At 37.5% G+C, this 21,302-nt stretch overlaps 1 protein-coding gene across 1 annotated transcript in view; it reads left to right on the top strand.

Annotated features, from left to right (window-relative positions):
- The window catches only part of specc1 (sperm antigen with calponin homology and coiled-coil domains 1), a 149,413-nt gene that overhangs the window by 60,596 nt on the left and 67,515 nt on the right, over positions 1 to 21,302 (top strand). The window contains 6 exon segments of the mRNA XM_036579912.1: positions 2,825 to 3,032; positions 5,258 to 5,331; positions 5,677 to 5,852; positions 16,843 to 17,027; positions 18,856 to 18,956; positions 20,948 to 21,020. Coding sequence (XP_036435805.1) covers positions 2,825 to 3,032; positions 5,258 to 5,331; positions 5,677 to 5,852; positions 16,843 to 17,027; positions 18,856 to 18,956; positions 20,948 to 21,020 — 817 coding nt within the window.

Genomic DNA, 21,302 nt, shown 5'->3' with positions numbered 1-21,302 from the left:
ACAAGGATGGCATTTCATGGGAATGAGCTGTTTTACTTTAGCTTAATGACGCAAATAGTATGTCTGTTATGTCTAGTTATGGCTAATTTGAACTAGGGCTTGACTGATATACTGATAAAGAGAAAGGAAAAAATGTAAGAAAAGTAAGAAACCAATAACCACCACAAATGCTGGGAAGATCCACCCCTGCACTCCAGTGTTTGTTATTGTTCCTTGGTTTGAATTTAAGAAATTAGACAGTTGCTATTTGACCATTTACAGTTGAGTAATATTAGTCATTATAGCATGTTTAACCAAACATGTTTAACTAATTGGACTATCTGGAGATAAATTATATCAGTCCAGATTAACAGAATTTTTAGCTTAATTTTTAATATTGGCCCTAATTTGGACAGTTAAGTACTATACATTCTCATTATTTGGTCCTGCTGCTGAAACTAAATGAGGGGCAGTTAGTCTTTAAATGTGTAATCAGTTGTGATTAGCCATAATTAGGTGTGCCTGTCACTAAGCTCCAGGATGACGATGAGTGAGATTCCCATAGTATTCTATCAGGTCAGTCTGTGGCCCGTAGGTGTCCTATCAGGTCAGTCTGTGACCCGTACGTGTCATAACAGGTCAATCTGTGGCCCATAGGTGTCCTATCAGGTCAGTCTGTGTCCTGTGTCCTATCAGGTCAGTCTGTGGCCCATAGGTGTCCTATCAGGTCAGTCTGTGTCCTGTGTCCTATCAGGTCAGTCTGTGTTTCGTAGTTATCTTATCAGGTCAATCTGTAACCAGTAGGTGTCCTAATAGATCAATCTTTGGCCCATAGGTGTCCTTTTACATCAGTCTGTAAATGATCCTCATTGTGTACCTCATTATGCATGTAGTTTTATGGAAACAGTTATTCTATAACAGTGTCAGGTCATTCTTAAACCAATTCTTTCTGCTCATATTTACTTATTCAGATATAAATTTATCAATCATTTTGTCACTCATCTTTAGTTTTTTCCTATTTTCTTATTTTTCTGATATATTTTTTGCTTCTGAAATTTTTCTTTTGCTTCTGATTTTTGGCACTTTTAACAGCGGCTTAGAAAAGGGCATTCACCTGCGTTCTCAATAAGTCAACTGATTTGGAGTGATAGGTCTTCTGAACATGTGGCCACGCTCACTTTGAGAGCCATGATCTGCCTCGAACATGGCGGAACACGTTGTACGGAGTGTAGTATTGCCAGAGAGGAGTGCGGTGGCTTGTCCGACCTTATAAACAATGTCATATTTGTAACATACACTCAGGGTCCTTTGTTGCGCTGTGAAATGTATATATTTTGAAAACTGTACTTTAACTGTAACTGTATTTTAGGTAAACATAGCGGATGAATAAAGCTGTATCACCTTTCATGTGTGCAGCTGCTAATACTAACTAGCCTAGCATTGTGAACTAGGGCCAACTAGGTGAGCTCTGAAGCTGTTTAAATCGGTGCTTCTGTCATCCTACAGCTCTGTACACTTTCAATTATTCCTTACTTTAAAGTATCTGATGGGGCCCATCAGCTGGTTACTGAGCCGTTTGTGAGCTGATCAGGTCTGTCAGAGTTGGAAATCGTGGAATCTGCGGTGCTGTGGGTCAAGAGAAACAACGTTGTAGCACAGGCTAATCACAATGAAGAGTGGAAAATAGCACCAATTACAGCCAGCTATGAGATACTGCTGCTGTGAGATAGTTGATAAAAGCAATGTTTAATCTCTACAAAAGGAATAAGGTTTACCTGTCATCGTTGGCCATTCCATTGTGGGGGTTATGAAGGCTGTTCTAGCTTTTGTTTCTACCCACAGAGTGCCTCTGTCTCAGTCACTGAAAAGCTTTATATCTCGTCACCCTAGTTTACAGAATGCTGCTGCTCCAAAACACTATCTCTACATTAATACAATGAATTAACTTTAGATATTTAAGCAGTTTAGTTTCATTACCAATATGACTAGCCTGTAAGCCTTTTAGGGGACACTGCTATGCTTGCTGGTGCCAGCGTCTGCAAACCCGAAAGGGGGTACAGCTTTGTTCATTCATAAACAGCCAAGTTTATGTTTTTCAGTGCTCAGATAAGAGTTATATCATTTTACACAGGTCAACACAGAACCCATAAACATGTGTTACATTAATAACTTAAAAGGAATATGACAAACATTGCTCATAAAGGCATATATGCCAGTACAAATCTGCTCCTACAGCAAGCAATATGTAAACATTGTCAAAGTTTGAAAATGTACCATTCATTACCCAGTCCTGACACTCCGTTTGTGGAATCTAAACTGCAAAAACAGCCTGTTTTGAATTTGTTTTTTGTGGTGTCACAATAATCAGGTCATTTACATCTGTCCACCTATTCAACCTTCAGCAGTTTGGCTCCACCTGTTCACACTGAAGGTATAAGGTGTGTTGAGTGCTTTTTGTAAGAGGCACGATACAAAACAGTACAGTTAGAACAGAGCAAATTTATAGATGAGTAACAAAAATAGTTTGTTTAATTCTAAGGAATAAAGAGAGGTTGGAAAATGGTCTTGTTAAATTGAATTATGCACATTTTTGACACATAAAATTACACAAATAATAAGATAAAGTTATGAGTGGACCTCAAAGAAAAATTTATGATATAAGACTAATTTAGGATATGGGCCCTAAGAATGGCAAGAACCTACCTTTTTTCAGAATTGAAAAGTTTTGACTGTTGGTCAGTTTTCATTTACCAGGGTACCAGGAATGCAAATGCTTTAAAAACTGGTTCTTACCCCAGCATGTTTATTTAGTATTGTATTGTATATTGTATGTGTGCGCACACAGGCTGAGGCAGACCAACAGCAGCATGAGGACAGGTTGGAGAAGCAAGAGCAAGAACACAAAGCCAGTCTGCTCGCTCTGGAAGAGAAGAGCAGAGATGGAGAGAACCAGATCAAGGACCTAAAGGAGACCATCTTTGAGCTGGAGGACCAGGTGGAGCAACAGAGAGCAGTTCGACTGCACACCAACCAGACCATTCTGGACCTGGAGAGTATGAGCATTACTGTTTGCTCTCTTTCCCTCACTCTCTCTTTCGCCTTCTCTTTCTCTCTTGCTCTCAGTTCATTTCAGTTCAAGATAGTTCAGAAAAAAATTGTGGCTCCCCAGAAAACAGCCATAGTGGCAAGAGTGGAGAACACCTATTAAAAATGTACAGCTTTCTTTCCATCTGTCTCCCTTTCTTATGTAACTGACTACTTAGCAGTTTTTTTTTGCTGCCATCTTTAATACATATCACTATATTCTCCAAATATATCTGATTTTCAGTTATATCATGGTAAGCAAGATTTGATTGTTTCTTTCTTTCTTTTTCTTAAAATTACACTAAAGGTAACCCTACCCAGTACTTTAAATGTTAATGAGACGGAAACCACATTTATATAGTTTTATGGACTTTGAGCCGTTACTTCAAAACAGTCTGAAGCACCCAGCAGTCAATCCTGCACAACATGTGAAGAGTGTTATACAGAATGAAAGAACTAGAAACTGCTCAGCAATTTTATTAAATAGAACATTGCCATGGAACTGAAAATCAGTGTCTCAGTGTGACACCAGTATCAGTATTGACAGTGTATCACTCTGCACTGCACTTACGGTTCCCTAAAAGTGGAGGACACTTCTGAAAAATGGAAAACGCTCTTTCTGTCTTTTCTTTGGGGGCTTATGTAATTCACTGAGTAGCTGCTTTCTCTCAGCCATCTTTAACACACTGGAGCAGCTGCTATAAACCGCCTATGTGTGGCTGCCCAAAGATACACACAGTAGCAGAGCCCGTTGTGGTTCATAATGCGGAAGGATTGGACACGGCAGCCTGGCTGGACTGATATGACTGAGCTGTGTCACTCTAATCTCTCTCACTCCGTTTCTCTCACAACATTTGCCAAACCATTTAACAGAGGAATCTTTTACATACCAAGCCTGTCTCTCACACTCTGTCTGTTTCTCAGCAAAGTAATACATGTGCCTCTTTAATATTCTTTGTCAGTTGAGAATTTTAAATAGCATACAGTACTGTGCAAACGTCATAGATCGCTCTTCTTTTATTTGATCTCTTGTCAAGTTATTTACTTTTATTTGATCTCTGTCAAGCTATTAACTTTTATTTGATCTCTGTCAAGTTATTTACTTTAACTTACTTTTCAGGAGATATTTCTGAGGATAAAGTATGAAATAATCCATTTATTAAAGGAAGGGGAAAGTCAACAGAAGAAAAGAAAATGAGATTCCTTGCAACCACACATCCAAATCTTTATATATTAAACAATGGGGTGGGGCAAAAATTTATTTTGAAGTCCTAATCCAGATAAAGACGTTTAATTTTGGGGCAGGGATGTAGATATATGAGTAAGAAATTGATTCAGTTGATTAAAATGATTCATAATTTGTTTAGTTTCTGTCACACTGTACACTTTTGTAATTATATTACGTTTATTAAAAATGATGTAGTCACCTCTCAAAACTCCAAGAAACAAATAGGGTAATTCAAAATATAATTCTCACAGCCTTGATTATTTTCTGTAATTTACTAATGAAGTGCTTAAATACCTACCAGAGAAATCAAGAGGTAACAAAGCAGACTTTGCATTACCGTCAGGTAATGTTACTAGCAGATGATATTGCAGATGATAATGCGCTAAATTAGACATGTGTCTTTGAAAATTTTGCTCTGAAATCATTTAAATGATCAGTGTCATTATCAAATAAACATTAAAATTGTAATGTAAAACACAATAAAAAGGCTAAATTAATTCAGCTAAACCTCTGTACCAAGTGTTTTTTGCCTGCCCTGGAACACCAACATGCCAGACTACAGCTGCCTGATGGAAATAACAATGTTCCTAATACGTGCATTTTTTCTATTTACCATAGCGTTTCAGCATGCTTAAAATAAATAATGTTTTTAATCTGTTAAATGCTCTTTCACTATTGTGTTTTCAGACTGTTTTATGCAATTTCACTGTGTTTTATGCAGTTTTACTGTGGCTTTCCTCAAGCTTGGGACTAGCACTAAGGGGCATTGCTCCACAAACCCATAGTTTGTGTTTATGTCTGTATGATTTAAAAATGTCTTCAAATGAGCACAGAAAAGCTACACTAGGCAGTTTGAGTTACTCTTTTCGGTGCTCATTTCATGTTAAAAGAGAGTGGAATCTTTACACAGTTTAAGTGAATTTAACATTCTCATGTGCAGCTCAATTTGGCTCCTGTTTTTTTCAGATCAAATCAAGAGGCTGGAGGAGCAGAAGGTTGAGCAGGACAAGCAGATGAAAGCCATGAGCAAACAGATGAAGGTAGGATTTCTATGAACGATTTTGTATCAGGGAATTCATAGAGTATTCATTGCAAGTAAATAACCTTAGGGAGGATTGATGCAAAGTGTCAGATTTAATCTTGTCAGTGTGAAATGACAACATGGTGCCATATTCATATCACGGTATATTTTGACGGATAACTGCAGGTATGATTGCAATTTTCGGTGCCATTCCTCGTTAATCACAGTAATTGTATGTGACATAACCATGACCAGCTAATTCTGGTTTTTAAGGTGGACATTTCCCCTGGTACACCAAGTTGGTAACCTGCCCAGGTCTGATTATTTTGTTTTGCTTGTGTGTGTGTGTGTGTGTGCTGTTCAGGAAGAGACGGAGGAGTGGCGGCGTTTCCAGGCTGATCTGCAGACAGCAGTGGTTGTGGCGAATGATATAAAAGTGGAGGCTCAGCAGGAGGTGCGTGCACTGCGGAGGAGGCTGCAGGAGGAGCAGGAGCGCAATACCAGACTAGCCTCAGAGCTAGAGCAGATTCAGGGGGCCAGGTACAGTACCACTCCCAAACAGCAGAGGGCCCCACTAAACGCACTCAATCCACTTGATCTCCAGTGTATAACCTTGTCTCTTTTGCTCTGTCCCAAAGTCCACACATGCTGAATGTAACAACTGAACCAAAACATCTGACATTTTTTTCTTTAGTTTCTTTCTTTAGTTCTGCACTGGAGCTATGGTGCTAATGTAGCTAATAAGTAAGCAAAGCTTATACCAATTAGAATAATGAAATCTGCATGCCTGAGTTATCACACACTTGCCTCATTCCATATTGGAGTTGTTAAGTAATATTTCAACCTCAGTTTTCAAACATTTTCACACGGCGCGACATACGACTATCAAAAATTGTAGTTGCAGCCATCTTGACGCCTGAATTTTGTCTGTCCTGTTGTCTGTTCACATTTGTATGGCAAAAGAGTGGATATGTATTTTAATTCTCTGGGACAACTAGTTGCAGAAGTTATACAGTGCTGTGCCAAAGTTAGAGACCGCCATTTCATTTATTTAATTGTAACACTAAGTGTTTAAGCTGCAAAAGACAATGAAAAGTGAAAACAGCAGGAGTAGTTGCATAGTTGAAAAGAAGCCATTACTGAGAAAAGGAAACATTTGTACTAGAAGACATCTGGGATGTAGAGTTTTTATGGACTGATAATTCTAAATTCGTAATTGGGATTGTGTGGATCGTAATAAGCAGTAAATACAACCAACGTCTAAGACTGAACCTCAGAGGTGTTTATATCCCTGCAGATTTCTTTGTAAAACTGAAAGTCTGTTGAAAAGAATGGATACTGTAATAAAGGCAAAGAGTGGACACACAAATTGGATATTATAATCAGATGTTGAGGCTTCTGTGTAATTTTCTGTTAATTGTGTTTTCTGCTTTGTTCCTGAAAATGAATAACTTACACTTGATGGTCATTTTGACTGGAATTGAAATAAATGAAAGGGTGGTTCCTGACTTTTGCGCAGTACTGTAAATCCTGCATTTTCTTAATCTTTCTTAATGTGCCATACAACCAATAAAACATCAACAATTGTAGCTTAAATACAACTTAGGTGAGATATTGGGAAAAGGATGCGTTCACTGTGCTTTTGACGTTTGAGAAACGGTGCACACTTGAACACTTGCCGCAGATCACATGAACAAGCACACAAGTACCGAAACCAGAAGTGTGGACTTTGGGACAGGCCATTTGATTCCCACCTCTTTCTCAAAAACCACACAGTTGTATCTGTCATCTGTTCTAACCAAAAGGTTGGATTACATTTGGGTTCATTTTACATCCCTACACAGAATTACTACTTTTACTAAATATTACAAGTTAAGAGAAGATCATTCTGTTGTTTTTTTTTAGAGTTTTGGTCAATTATCCTATTTATTTGTACAGCAAAAAATCTCAAATCTCATAGTCATGATAATATTTTAATACCTAGATCTACTAATACGTGGGTCCACTCAAATCCAGTCATGGGATTTTATGGCTTATAGATTTAGGGATTTCTGCTAAACCCAGCTGAAGAACTGCCAAATCACAAGCAATGTTTCACCCACAAAACACTGCTTCTTTTTTATCTTCTGCTCTTTCTTATTCTCTTATCCTTTTTTTTTTGTTTGTTTGTTTTAATGTGTAGTTGCTGCAAAATCCTGTTCTTTCGTCTTACACTTCTGCATTTTAATCCAGTTTGACAGCTGCTGTCTGGGCTATGGACCCTTACTTCAAACACATATGCATGTTAAGACTTCATACATTTACAAATGGCCCAAAGCACACACACATACACACAGCGTTCAGTTTCACACAACAGATAATGTAGAAGTCTGTAGTAGTTGTAAAGTAACAGTTTTGAATCTAGATTAACAAATAGAGTTATACTACATTACATTAAATAGTGTTTGGCCAGAAATATATTCAACATAAACGCAAATGCAGTGAACTAGTGAGAGACTGATCGACCTGCTGGTCTGCTATGACAGTTGATCAGGAGAAAGCATGCTAGCATTGCAAGACAGTTTGGCCAGGTTTGGCTGTTGGTATTTAAGTGCCACTTGCTGCAATGCTCAGAACGTAGGTTGCGCTTTCATTACATTATGACTTGGGTGTTGATACATTTTAGAACACAATGATATGTGAAGCAATATTTATGCAACTCAACTCGTCTGTATTTGTGTACTCGCGTGAGTATATTTCTGGCCTTATGCACAGTGTTCATAGGACAGTTAATATCCCATTAATATCCCACATACTGTGTCCATAAACATGCGTAAGAGTTGTTCTTACTGAGCAGCCTAGTCCTAGATATAACCACAGAATTAGTCCTAGTTAAAAATTAGGGTGGATGATTTATGGAGTAGATGATATGGAAATGTCATCACAAGAAATTGTAACCATGTGCATTTCTGCATGTTTTCCTTTAGTAGTTCGAGATCACTAACCAAGTACACATAAAAAACGCTTTAGCACAACCAGAGGTGTTACTGTCAAACAGTTATCCAATTAGTTCATGTTGTCTATATTTATTTATTGATCTATTTATTTATTTACAGTTTTATGACTTTCCTCCTAAAAGTATATATTTCCTTGTAAACAGTGAAAACCTGTACCCCTTTTAAAAGAAAAGGTTTTTGCTGGTGCCTTGTTTGTTCCAGAACTTGTTCACTAGCCTCAGAAAAACTAAACATTAACAGTAATATTTATAGTATGTCATGAAAACATCTTCAGCTGTTGTGATATTTTTGCCTTATCACCCACGAATTTAAAAACCCATTTTAGTCATAGGCCTGTCATGATAAAGACTGAATGTATAATTATAATTGTCATGTAAATAATTGTGGTCAACAGTTTAATTGTCTTTTTCATTCATTATGCAGTTGATAAAGTTCAAAACTAAAGTGGCCAAATTGGCCAATTAGCTATGTTGTTTCCTTGCTGTCAATGTATAATAGCTCCTAACTGACAACAGAAACTGCTCACGCTCAAATAAACAAACATTACTCACTGCTGCCATCTACAGCTGTTACAACACTAGTTAGAAGTTAGAAATTGTGTTTTTTTGTTTTCTTTTATTTACGTGTATTTGCATCAGCCCAACTGATGAAAACGCACCTAATTCACATTCTGACTGTTGTGATGTAAACATATTATTGAGAAAGCTAACAAATAATTGCATCTGCTTAAATACAATCAGCTCAAATAGTAGCAATCAAGTGATTTTGTAGTGCTTGTGACAGGCTTGTGTGGTCTAAGACTAGGCTTAATCTGTCTAGGAGTCCAGTCTCAGGGGTTGGCTGCTCCTGCATTGTAAAGTGTCCTGTGCCCTAGTGTGTGTAATGTCCTGTCCAGGCTGTTGGCTGTTCTCTCCATGTGTCAGTCCTCCTGCATGAGTCTGCTTAGCGGTAGCTTTTCAACCGTTTCTTCCTCCACACACCACTCCACTCTTTGACTTACAGTAGCTTTCCTGTAGGAATGGTTGTAGTCATTTATTGAATACTGATCTAGGGATTGATTATAATAATTACGCTGTTTTTTTCCAGGGTTATGGCAGATAAGTATATCAGATCAGTGTCTGATAAATGCATGTTTGATTTTAGCAATATAGCTGAAGTCATAGTTAGGCAGAAAATCGAATTTATGCTTTTTTTCCCCATTATCCCAAATGTAATTGATCAGCCAAGACATGTTTGTGTCCGAAGTTTGCTTCTTTAGATTCGCAGTGGAGTTACAAGACTAATCTGGAGCATATTCTTCGCAATTTGCATCTTGCAAACTACATGATTCATCAGACACTTGCTTTAAATTGTGTTGAGTTGTTAATCTCCAGTAGACCTGCTTATGTGGTTTGTGATACTATATGACACACTGTTCTGAATCTATGAAAATGGACTCGAGCATGTACAGAATTTAAGTTAGCTGCTGCTAATATAGTTTAGTTATTCTTTTGTCCCATTTCATATATATATGAAATATAAGCATGTCATACAGTTTCAGAACCCACATAAGCTAGTCTATTTGAGATTATGGTAACACTTAGGGTAAGGCAGTGTTCACAAGCCTACTTGACTCTTACGTAAACTTGTCATAACATTGACATGAACCTGCATAAACATTTATAAAGACGTATTCCATCCGTTAGGCTAATTTTGTCAAGTATGATGTTGACCTAACATATATGTTATGTGACAGATTTTTTTTCTTACATTGGGTTGTGTTATGACACTTTTATGTGACATGACACATAATAACAACTGACCTTGTGGTTTATTGTATATCTTAACTTAGCTTAAGTCTTATAAGTGGTAAAATGAAACTCACTTTTCCTAAGGGCCAGTATTTGTGAACAACATTACACACACATACATTGCCCATGACAATAACATGAGATGTTTTATAAAATGAATAAACTAAAGTGACAGACATTTGTTCTGTCTTTCTCAAGTCATTTATGAACATTGTTATGAAGCATCATTCTCAAGATAGCAGGGTTTGAGTAAAGGCTTACCCAAAAATATCACCTGACATAGTTTATATGCCAACTAGACATCGAGCTTGGCAACGTTTGTGACAAAGGACACGTGTTTCTAAACGTTTCTGGAGGTCTTTGTCAGTGCTACTGAGAATACACCTCAACCCTGAGTATGTTATAATTGAGACAGGCAGTTTGCAAGATGCAGATGCATCATGTGTCAGTTATACTGTCCTCATTGCCCCAATGCAAAACTAAAGAAGCAAACTTCAGACGTCGAACAAGCCTCAGCCAACTTTATCTGAAGCAATGGGGAAATTGTGCAAATGAGATTTTTTGCTGAACTAGTGCTTAAAGTCAAAGCAACGGTATGTGATAGTGCATCATAAGAATATGTACAAAAGGTGTAGTTACTATCTGTCAGTGATACGTTTTTTAAGTAGTGCCTTTGGGTTGCCAGATCATTAAGGATCTGCATACACCTGTATTTTACTCTCCCTACTGTGCACAAATGGCCAGCGTACCTCGCTATCCCCCTTTCCTAAGATGCTCCCTGAGGTCGCTTTCTAAAGGATTTTCCTCAGACGGGCCACCTTTATGTAACAGCCAGGTGAGTGTTCCGCTAGCACCAGCCAAGCTATCACACAGTATGAGGAATGAATGGATGGGTCTAGCAGAGTGGAAGAATTATTGTGTATAAAGGAATACGTCAGTGCTTGTCATGTTTCCTTGTACCAAAAACCTGTTGACTCAAAATTCCCTTACAATAGAAGCCAATGGGCAGTTGCTTCAGCTCCTGCTCATTGCCTTCAGTTATAAGTGTCAGTGGGTTTTTAGTTCATTTCTGAGAGACACAGACAGAGAGTATGTTGAAAACCACTGGAGTATTCCTTTAAGAGCTTGTGTGCCTCCTTATCTCCTGCCCACACCAAAACCGCCTCTGCTTGGGACGATCCTAACATCTGATTGGCTGTGCTGTTTGTCATTTACTTTAACAAGCCTTGTTCTGCTTTGCCCTGTCTGGCATGGTCCCTCTTTTGAAAAGCTCTGGCATATGGCGCCACCTGCTGATTGTTTTGATCGCTGCCCCCTTCTGGTGTGAAGTCTACATGTCTCAAGCTTTTCTAAAAAGCTTGAACTTAAATACAGACAGTCTCTCTTCTTTGACGTGCATTACACAGAATGTTTTTAATCGTAGGTTGGACAGTCTGTTTCTGAAAATTGCCAACTTTGTCTGTGCGTTTCAGACATGCATGACGGAGAAATGAGCGTTTGCTGTGTTAATGAAACACATTTCATGAATGAAATGGTGAAGTGGCCCTTCTTAATAACATAAAATAAGGCTTGCTGTTATTTTAAAGGGTCGTACATGTGGCGATACATGTTCATTCAGACACATTTGTCTCCTTTGTGTTTCAGAATCACTGCTGGAGCAGCATTCGAAAGCAGCAAGACTGCGGTGGAGGGGCGATAGAGAATAGTAATCTGTTACACCAAAAACAGATGCCCAAAAGGCAGTATTACAACACAGATATATGTGTATAAGTATTATTTTTGGAAAAACGATGTTAACATGAATCTACAATCACATATATGGACCATTCTACCGAATCAGTTCAAACTGCAGTCCTATAGTTTAAAAAAAAATGAAGTATTCAGACCTTAAATATTTAGGATTATGACATGGACTACTTAAACCCAGGGCATTAATATAGATAGTAATAAGCTAAATGTATACAAAATCATAATTTGTAGGGTACTTTCTGTCAGAAGTTGTCTGTCCCAAACCCTGACCCCTAAATTTCAGTTTGTGAAAATAACACTTATATGATTTAGGTTTTTGTTTTTAAACTTTTTTGATTTCTTTTGAAGTTGAAAGAAGTAGATGTACCATGAATACAAAAATGTCACTAATGAAACACAGAGTTTTAGTCTATAGGCAGAGGCTTATTTTAAAGACACCCCTGCATTTTAGAGCAGAAGATGAGACTGCATCCCTCCCTTATCAAACCTCTTCCTTATGTCCACATGGTGAGCAGTTAAATCCCATAGTTGTGATGAAAATTTGTTTCAAAGCCGAAAATAAATCATTGTGTAACTTTAAGAATTGTCAATTCTGAAACATGTTGTTGCTGTCTGAAGAAAAACGTCTCTCCATTCTTTTTTGATTTCTGCTTTTCTACATCATTTGAGCGCAGAAGCTGTTGTTTATATTGTGTGAAAATTTCATGAAGCTTGGAACAATAGAAATGCTCCAAAATGCTTGGAATAAAATCTCTTCACATTAACTTATATTGAAAGTAAATCATGTTTTTGCTTTCACCTGTGAAGTTACTATTTTGGAGATACTCGTTTGTCTTTGGACAGCGACGATATGTTTTTAAGTAATTAAGTAAACTTTGAGTTTTAATGAAAAATATTGTATGTGTGTTCAACTGTACAAAGCTGCCAATGTGAAACATTGGGTAAAGTTTCTGCAGAGTTACAATTGTTTGTTTTGACATAATGGATTTTTCAGTCATTTGTTTCAATAAAATAAACATAATTAAAGTTCAACGCAAAAGGATCTTAGTTTAAAGTCCAAGTCAATTAAAAGTCCAAAATGTATTTTGAACTCTGAACCAATTTGGTAAAATGATCCATATACATAATTGCATTTAAAATTTCATGTGCAAAATATGTAATTATTCACATGGCATATTTATTCAGAGAAAACAAGCTGGATTTTAAATGTCATACATATGTAAAAATATCCTCTCAAATTCTTGTGAAATGTGTAACATAATAATTAAAGGAATACAGCATTTTTAACCTAATCTCTATTTGCTGGGTCTGTAGAGTGCACAGACAGTCATTTGTTGGCTCGAAACACAGTTATAATAGAAGTTTGAATTGTTCATAATGTGTTGAAATTACTGTCCGCACTATATGATGTAGATGTGGCAGATAGAGAGCAAGTTGAAAATGTTTGCATAATCCTTTAATAGATAATAGTTAATACTGTAGTTGATAGTTAAAACTTTAATGCACTTCATTTGTTTTAATAATTTGGCCTTGGCTTGAGCAAAATGGTAAATATGAGACATGTTTAACATGTCTGAAACATGGATGAGAAATGAAAAAAAAAAAAAGAAAAATGAACAAGCATACAGTGTGTCTGTTACACTGGTGTATTTTTCCTGATGAACACTGTTTATATTTTTCTTTTTAACATGAAAACTGATGCTATAATGTACTGCCTTAGAGAGAAAGCCAATATCAAACTGTTTCCAAACCAGCACTTTCTAGGTTTGCTTTAATGGTTTGTGTTTATCAGTTAGACCGACTTGACAGCTTGATTTAAGACCAAATTAATTTAATAAGATTATCAAGACTTCTAAAAACTGTAAATATTATAATCTGAAAGGTTCTACAGCTTGATTTAGTGTATGGTTCCATGCACTGTACTGTTTATGTTCTTTCAGAATGTTTACATCAACAAGGACGTGCCTTGTGGTCTTGATTTTATGTGTTTTTCCTCCCTTTAAAGGCCTAAAAGTATATTTTTAGTTCGATTTTGAACTGCCAAGAATAATTTTGTGCCCTCATATAAAATGTTTTGTAAGAAACATCCTTAGGCATTGTGCTGTTATTTTAGAGCCACCACTAGATGGCACATGGTAACATGGTAGTATTATAGGAGACTGTAAAATCAAAGTTCAAGGCCTAAAGTGATTTAGCTATTAATATAGTAAGTGCTTTTCATCCTGTTAAACTTTGAAAATACGAACTTACATTGGAAACACTTAGATTTGTGTCCTCATCTGTGATAGCTTTCCTTCTCTACACCCCCTTACTGACTGTGTAAGAACACTCAGTGGCCTGCTTTACTTTTAAATTACATTTCGAGCTTTCTTCAAACATGAATGTCTTAATCGTTTTAATTGTCATCAACACAGAAGAGCCATTCAGCGATCCTCAGTCGGATACTTTACTGCCATTTTGCGAATCTCAGGTTTCAGTCAGCCATGCACTGCATGCTCAAGAGCATACAACACTCTGTTTTGATTTTACTAGCACATGCTAGTATGAATACTTCAGGATATAACCTTGCCGGAAATATGATTACGTGATCATTCAGGTCAGAAAACAAAAACAAGCCATGTACTTTGAGATTCCATGAATGTGCAAAGATTTAATTTATTTACTGTTTAAGCCAATGTTGTGTGCAACTCTGACAACATGGACATCCGTGACCAAAATGCTGTCTATTTCTGATCACATGTGGTTATTAATGTATGATGATTCACCTTTTTATCTTGAGCGTTGTTATTTTGAGGTTAATAAATCACAGTTTTGTCATGGTTTCGTATGTCCATGTGTGTTTCTTTAAGGTCGCTTCCTCTGGGGATTGTCTTTTATTTTCCCATGTTTCTGCACATCCATTTTCGGGAAGCCATATGTGATGTAAATGGCTTGGGACCATTTAAGATTAAGGTGAAAGTTTATGAAGTGTTAAAATGTTTGTTGATTTTGCTGATAAGTTGTGTGTAAGTATATCAACGTGGTAATAATATCTGATGTCAGATGTATCTTGTGTCAGTTTTGAGAATGAAGTTTATAGTTGAAACACAATACTGTAGCAACATTGCAAGCTGTGGCCTTGGACATGTTGGGGAAATAGGATATGTTCTAGCATTATTATGTTTTAAAGTAATTTATGAATGAAGCATATATTGTAGCAGCATTCCAAGGCCACACTGGATAAAATGAAGTGCATGCGAATCAACCATTTTGTGAATGTAATTTACAATATAAAGCTGTATTTCAAACTATGGTCTAATATACACTGTGCAAAATGGAGTAACATAAATGTTGTAGTAGCATGATAACATATACAGACATAAACTGAGTTTCTACAGTTTTTTGCCAATATTATGCAAAGCCTGTCCAACCTTACAACAGAAAGAACACATTTGGGGGAGGCGGTTGAAGTATAAAGCCAGACAGATGGATGGATGAAAACTAAGATAAAACTTTCAAGAGAAATTGCAGGAAATATTCCACAAATAAACTGAGGAAACTACTTCAAGCAAAAATCTTTTTTGGCCAAAACAACACAATGGTTTGAGTTTGTTGGATGCAGTTTGAGCTGCTTGCTGAACAGAAGCCCTAACCCCCCACTGTTTGTTGTAAGACCTCCCCCGGACTGTGATTGGTTCTAACTATCCAATCATTTGTTCTGGAGATCCCCCTGACTGTGATTAGCCCTAATCACAACTTTGCTCTGGGACCTCCCCCTGACTGTGATTGGTCCTAATCACAACTTTGCTTGTTTTGAGACCTCCCCCCTGACTGTGATTGGTCCTAATCACCACTTTGCTTGTTCTGAGACCTTCCCCTGACTGTGATTGGCATTAATCACCACTTTGCTTGTTCTGAGTGGTCCTCCTGACTGTGATTGGTCCTAATCACTGACTGTGATTAGTCCTAATCACCACTTTGCTTGATCTGAGACCTTCTCCTGACTGTGATTCGTCCTAATCACTGACTGTGATTGGTCCTAATCACCACTTTGTTTGTTCTGAGACCTTCCCCTGACTGTGATTCGTCCTAATCACTGACTGTGATTGGTCCTAATCATCACGTTGCTTGTTCTGAGACCTTCCCCTGACTGTGATTCGTCCTAATCACTGACTGTGATTGATCCTAATCACCACTTTGCTTGTTCTGAGACCTCCTCCTGACAATGATCGGTCCTAATCACCACTTTGTTTGTTCTGAGACGTCCCCCTGACTGTGATTGGTCCTAATCACCACTTTGTTTGTTCTGAGACCTCCCCCTGACTGTGAGTGGTCCTAATCACCACTTTGTTTGTTCTGAGACCACCCCCAGACTGTGATCCTATTCAGAGAATCATTTGTTCTGTGACCTTCCCTTGCCTTGATTAGTCCTAATCACAGTGTTGTTTCTTCTAAAACCTCCCCCTGACTGTGATTGGTTCTAATTATTGTGTTGTTTGTTCTGAGACCTCTCAAAGTGGTGACTGTGATTGGACCAGTCACAGTCAAGGGGTCACCAATCACTGTTTTGTTTGTTCTCAGACATCCCCTGACTGTTTTTGGTCCTAATCACAGCGTTGTTCGTTCTGAGACCTCCCCATGACTGCGACTCGTTCACTGCATAGAGCACGGCTGAGAAATGCATCGCATTTTTAAGGATGCTTATGACTGTGTGGTGATTTGTTTCATTTGAGTTTGATGTATACTACTAGCTAAATAGCGTAGCAGCATTCCAAGCTATGGTCTAGTCCACATTGGATGAAATGGTTTCCTAGCAACGTAGTTTTATAAATTCACAGTGAGTCCTAATACTGTAGAAACATTCTAAACTATAGTCTAGGCCACATTAGGTCAAGTGGAGCATAACCCAGCATCTCTGACCTATTTGACCTATGGTCTGTGTACAGTTTGTCACAGTATAATGTGTGGCGAACACTTTGCACTGCTTCGTTCTATATCTCTGTGTGTGATTGGCAGGTCACGGGTGGAAGAAGGAAGCCTCTCAGATTCTGACAGCAGCCCTCACTGGTGTGGCATCTCAGTGACCCAGAATGCATCCAGCACCCTGCTGACCAGCGGCAGTGGGAGTGGAAGCAGCACACCCACGGAACCCGGAGCCACCGTTAAATCCCTCATCAAATCCTTTGACACAGCTGTTAAGAGTGAGGACCCTCCACTGTAACCAAGTCTACCTGTTTATGTTGCTTTTTCTTTCTATTTCTCTTTTAATTTCTCCTCACCAACTCATACTTCTGCTCCATGTTAATATTTAATTTCATGCAGTAACAGATGCAGTGTAGATTTAGATATTATAAACCACACGCCAAATGGTATTTTAGACATTTTATTCAACATTTTGGGAAGGAAGTGATAAACAGTGTACTAGAGTTGTCTATTTGTAGTAATGTCTTTTCATGTTATCTGCCCTGAGATTTGATCACCAACTTTAAAATATATAATTTTATTCTGGATATTACATTAGGCTCTAACATAACATTTTCAATGTTGTACAAATTTGTCAATTATTATAGAATCATCTACAGCTCCATTCCTCAATTTGGACGCCAATTTCTTTTTTTTAACATTAATATTTACATATTTAGCAGATACTTTTAGCTAGTAAGTCATTGTAAGTGACTTACAATGATTTCTTGTAATCCAAGGAATTATTTTCTATATTTACAGTGCTGTGTAAGGATCAGAGACCCCATTTATTTCATTTCCAGTCAAAATTGCCATTAAGTACAAGTTATTTATTTTTGTAGGAGGTGTTACTAAGGAGATTAGATATAAGATAATCCACTTGCATAAGGAAGCTCAAGTTAAATTAAGTAAAAAAAAAAGAGTTCAAAAAATGATATAGAGAAATATGGACTCTTAACAACTGTGCAAGAGCTGGTAGACTGAACTGTCACTATCAGATAAACAGTACTCAACGCTTTCATCGTTGAAAGAAAATCACGTTCAACTCTTTGTCAGAAGCACAAAATGCAACCAACTTATAAGACTGAGCTTTGGAGGAGTGGAAAAATATCCCTACACGTTGTTTTGGAAAACTGAAAGCAAGTCTCCTGGAATGGCAGCTAAAATAAATGCAGTGGGCAGACACATTAAATACTGAAAAAAGTGAAATCATATGAAGTTGTTGAGGCCTCTGTATAATTATACTTATGTTTTCTGTTTTTTCCTTAACATAATTGCTGTTTGCCTGACAATGAAAAAAATGAAGGGTGCTCTCTGACTTAAGCACAGTACTGCGTAACAGTAGAATAAATTCAGATAAATATTGGTGCTGGGAAAGGCAACAAATGCAAAAGCACACTAAGTGTCCAGCTGAATATGTTGCACAGTACTTTATATCACACTCTGAAAGTTTTTTAACAATATCGGTGTGGCTCTATCAGCAGAGAACAGCTGCTAGCTACAGTGTTCTCCAAACATCTGTATCATCTCAGCCTCCATCTATCATGCTGCTGTGCAAAGGTCAGGAAAGGCTGGTCTGATTGCTGTGGCCAGTTTGCTTTCCTAAGCCTATGTTCCTAAGTTCAGCCCATCTCTGTGTTGGAGCGAAACTCCTACGAGCTATCAGAAGGGAGATATGAGAACTTTCACTATTCATTTTAAAAAGATGGCGTGACAGGCTAGAGAGCTTATTTAATGCTCTTGTAATAACAAAGACAAAGAGGCCCATTTGTTATTAATGCCTGTTACAATTCATCTTACACAGATGTAATCATAACACTTTTACAATGGGCTCATGAAATATAGCCCATAGGAGTGTCTGGTCTTCGACACTCATTCATCTGCTAATCAGCCAGTAGCAAAACGTTATAAAATTACATATATTATATGTGCAACATAAACTAAATTGAGCTACATTTCAATCTCAAAACCATTTAAAGCTGAACTTTGGATACATACACTCTTCATCTTCAAGATGCTTTTTATTGCCATTTTTATGGAACATATTGAGCTGAATATTTCTTTTAGATGGACCTGGCAGCACAGTGCAGATGCATTCAACTCCCAGAAGCCCACTAAGTGGAATACCAGTGCGTACCGCTCCTGCTGCTGCTGTCTCGCCCATACAGGTACTACGGATCTCGCAATGTGTTAGAAACATGGGACAGTAATAATTCGTCTTATTGTTAGTGCCTTTATTAGACACACCTGCCTTGTTGGTGTACCTTGTGGTTTGAGACTGTGACACTGAAGTATGTAAAAGTATGTAAAATCCCAAATATTGCTGTTGTGCCTGATACACTCGTACCAGCCCCACACACACTACCGTGTTACTACCCTGTCAGTGTCACCGCTGTGCTGAGAATAATCCATCACCCAAATAATATCTGGTTTACAGTGGTCCTGAACACTTAAAAAAAAACAGGGTCTTTATGGGTTATTTAAAGGCAATGACGAAATATATAACTGTTACAACATAAAGAACCAATTGAATGCTTCAGTGATTCAGGGAACGACTTTTTGTATGTGCCATCATAATAAATGTGAAACCAAATCACAAAATCACAATTGAAGTTAAACTTTCACTGCACTAACAGGTTAACGTTAGTTAATATTGTGACTGTCCCCATCTGCTGCCACTCCCCAGTCAGCTATGTATTTCAAGTTCAGGTTTAGCTTTGGCTAGTAACATTAGCCAGCTTTGGCCAGTTTTATTTTAATTAAGAATGTTTAAATGTAGCTTTGTCTCCCTTGTTTAACCTGTTACCTGACATACTTAAATTAATGTGAGTGAACTTTACACAGTAATACTAAAAATATAGTCTGTCATCCAGGACAACAACAGGACACTAACATCCTTTACTGCCATTTATGTGGTAAACTGGTGCTAATTTTCACAACAAAGGGAAGCAACATAAATTGAAAAACAAACTCTCCCATGCTCCTTTCGAACTGGTTCTGCTCCAATTTTGTAGCAGCTTACGATGCAGAGGCTCATGGGAACTCAAGGCTGAGAAGGATACATCTGTACATCTTCAGAATTCGTCTTAAAGAAGGATGCACTTTTCAGCCACATTTCAAGGATCCTCCACATTATGTAGAAATGGGACAGCCTTTATGATGTATGTGGTGAATATTTTTCATTAAAACACAAAAATGTTTACTTGCAGAACTCTTAATGTTACATACTGAGTTTGCTTCAAAACAGTGGGATTTAACTGCTCACTATTTGGCCATGAGGGTTGCAGTCTCAAATCCTGCTTTGAAATGCAGGGTTGTGGCTAAAATAAGGCTCCACCTATGGACTGTTTCAGTACTGACAATAAAATGATTTTCTTTTTATTTTTTTAAAATTAAACTCATGATAAATATAAATCTCTCAACCTCACTTTAAAAGAAATCAAAAATATCTTTTTAAAAACAACCCTGAAAAATTGTATTACTTTCACAAGTTGAAATTTAGGGTTTTGGGACAGCCACCTCCAAATTGATATAAATTTACCTTATAACTGTCTCTATTAACACCTTGATTTTAAATAAGTCATATAACATAAACCTTCTAAATAACTATGAATTGAAAACAGGCTGTTTCCTTAGTTTCCTTAAATGGACTAATGAGTGAATGGTAAAATTTAAAACTTTAACAAAGTTTGTATATTACATCAAATGCCTTTTTTATTACAAAAAAGTGAGGAAATTTGTTTTTCCATGATATGGGCCCTTTGGAAATATTGTATATGGCACCATAAGGACTTTCACTATTGTTAAATATCTTATGATCTTTCTTTAGAAAGTACCTGGCTTGTAACTCATTTACACTTTTAGCAGACTTAAAATTCTCCTCAAGGGGGCGCTATTAGCATTCAAGTACGTTTTGAGTGGTAGTGCTTCAGATCAGTGACACTGTTTGTCCTCATTGGTACTATAAAGAACTCATTTTGCTGAGAGTATATGGTGAATAAACTGTGCAGCAACAGATAGGCTACAGTAATCAATTGTAAACCTACAAAGGTAGGTGTTCCTGATTAAATGGCATATTAGTGTAGGTTTGAAGTAGGTGTGCCTGATAAACTGGTAACTCAATGTATTATTGAATGAAGATTGTGATGTTTTTTCGCAGAGGCATTCGAGTATCAAGCCACTGCCTAAAACCTTGGAAAGAAGAATCAACCTTGGAGATTTCCCACACCCAGGTACTCATTTGAAGAGGCAATCACAACTTACACCCTATTATACTGAGGAAGGATTGTCCTTCACAATGACCAGAGGTGGTCCGAGTATCATAAACCCATACTTAAGTCAAAGGACATGACAAAGACTCAAGACAAGGTCATTACATGATCAAATAAATGACACAAGCAGAAGTAAAAGTAGTGAATGAAAGTGGAACTGAGGAAAAAGGAATGTGCACAGATAGACTGTGGGGGCTTGAGTCCCTGCCCCTTTAATCTCAAGCTGTATGAGTGCACACTTGA

The sequence above is a fragment of the Colossoma macropomum genome, unplaced genomic scaffold (genome assembly GCF_904425465.1).
Source record: "Colossoma macropomum unplaced genomic scaffold, Colossoma_macropomum, whole genome shotgun sequence".
Taxonomy (NCBI): domain Eukaryota; kingdom Metazoa; phylum Chordata; class Actinopteri; order Characiformes; family Serrasalmidae; genus Colossoma; species Colossoma macropomum.
The sequence above is the reverse complement of the archived record's forward strand: the minus strand, read 5'-3'. Positions and strand labels throughout refer to the sequence as shown.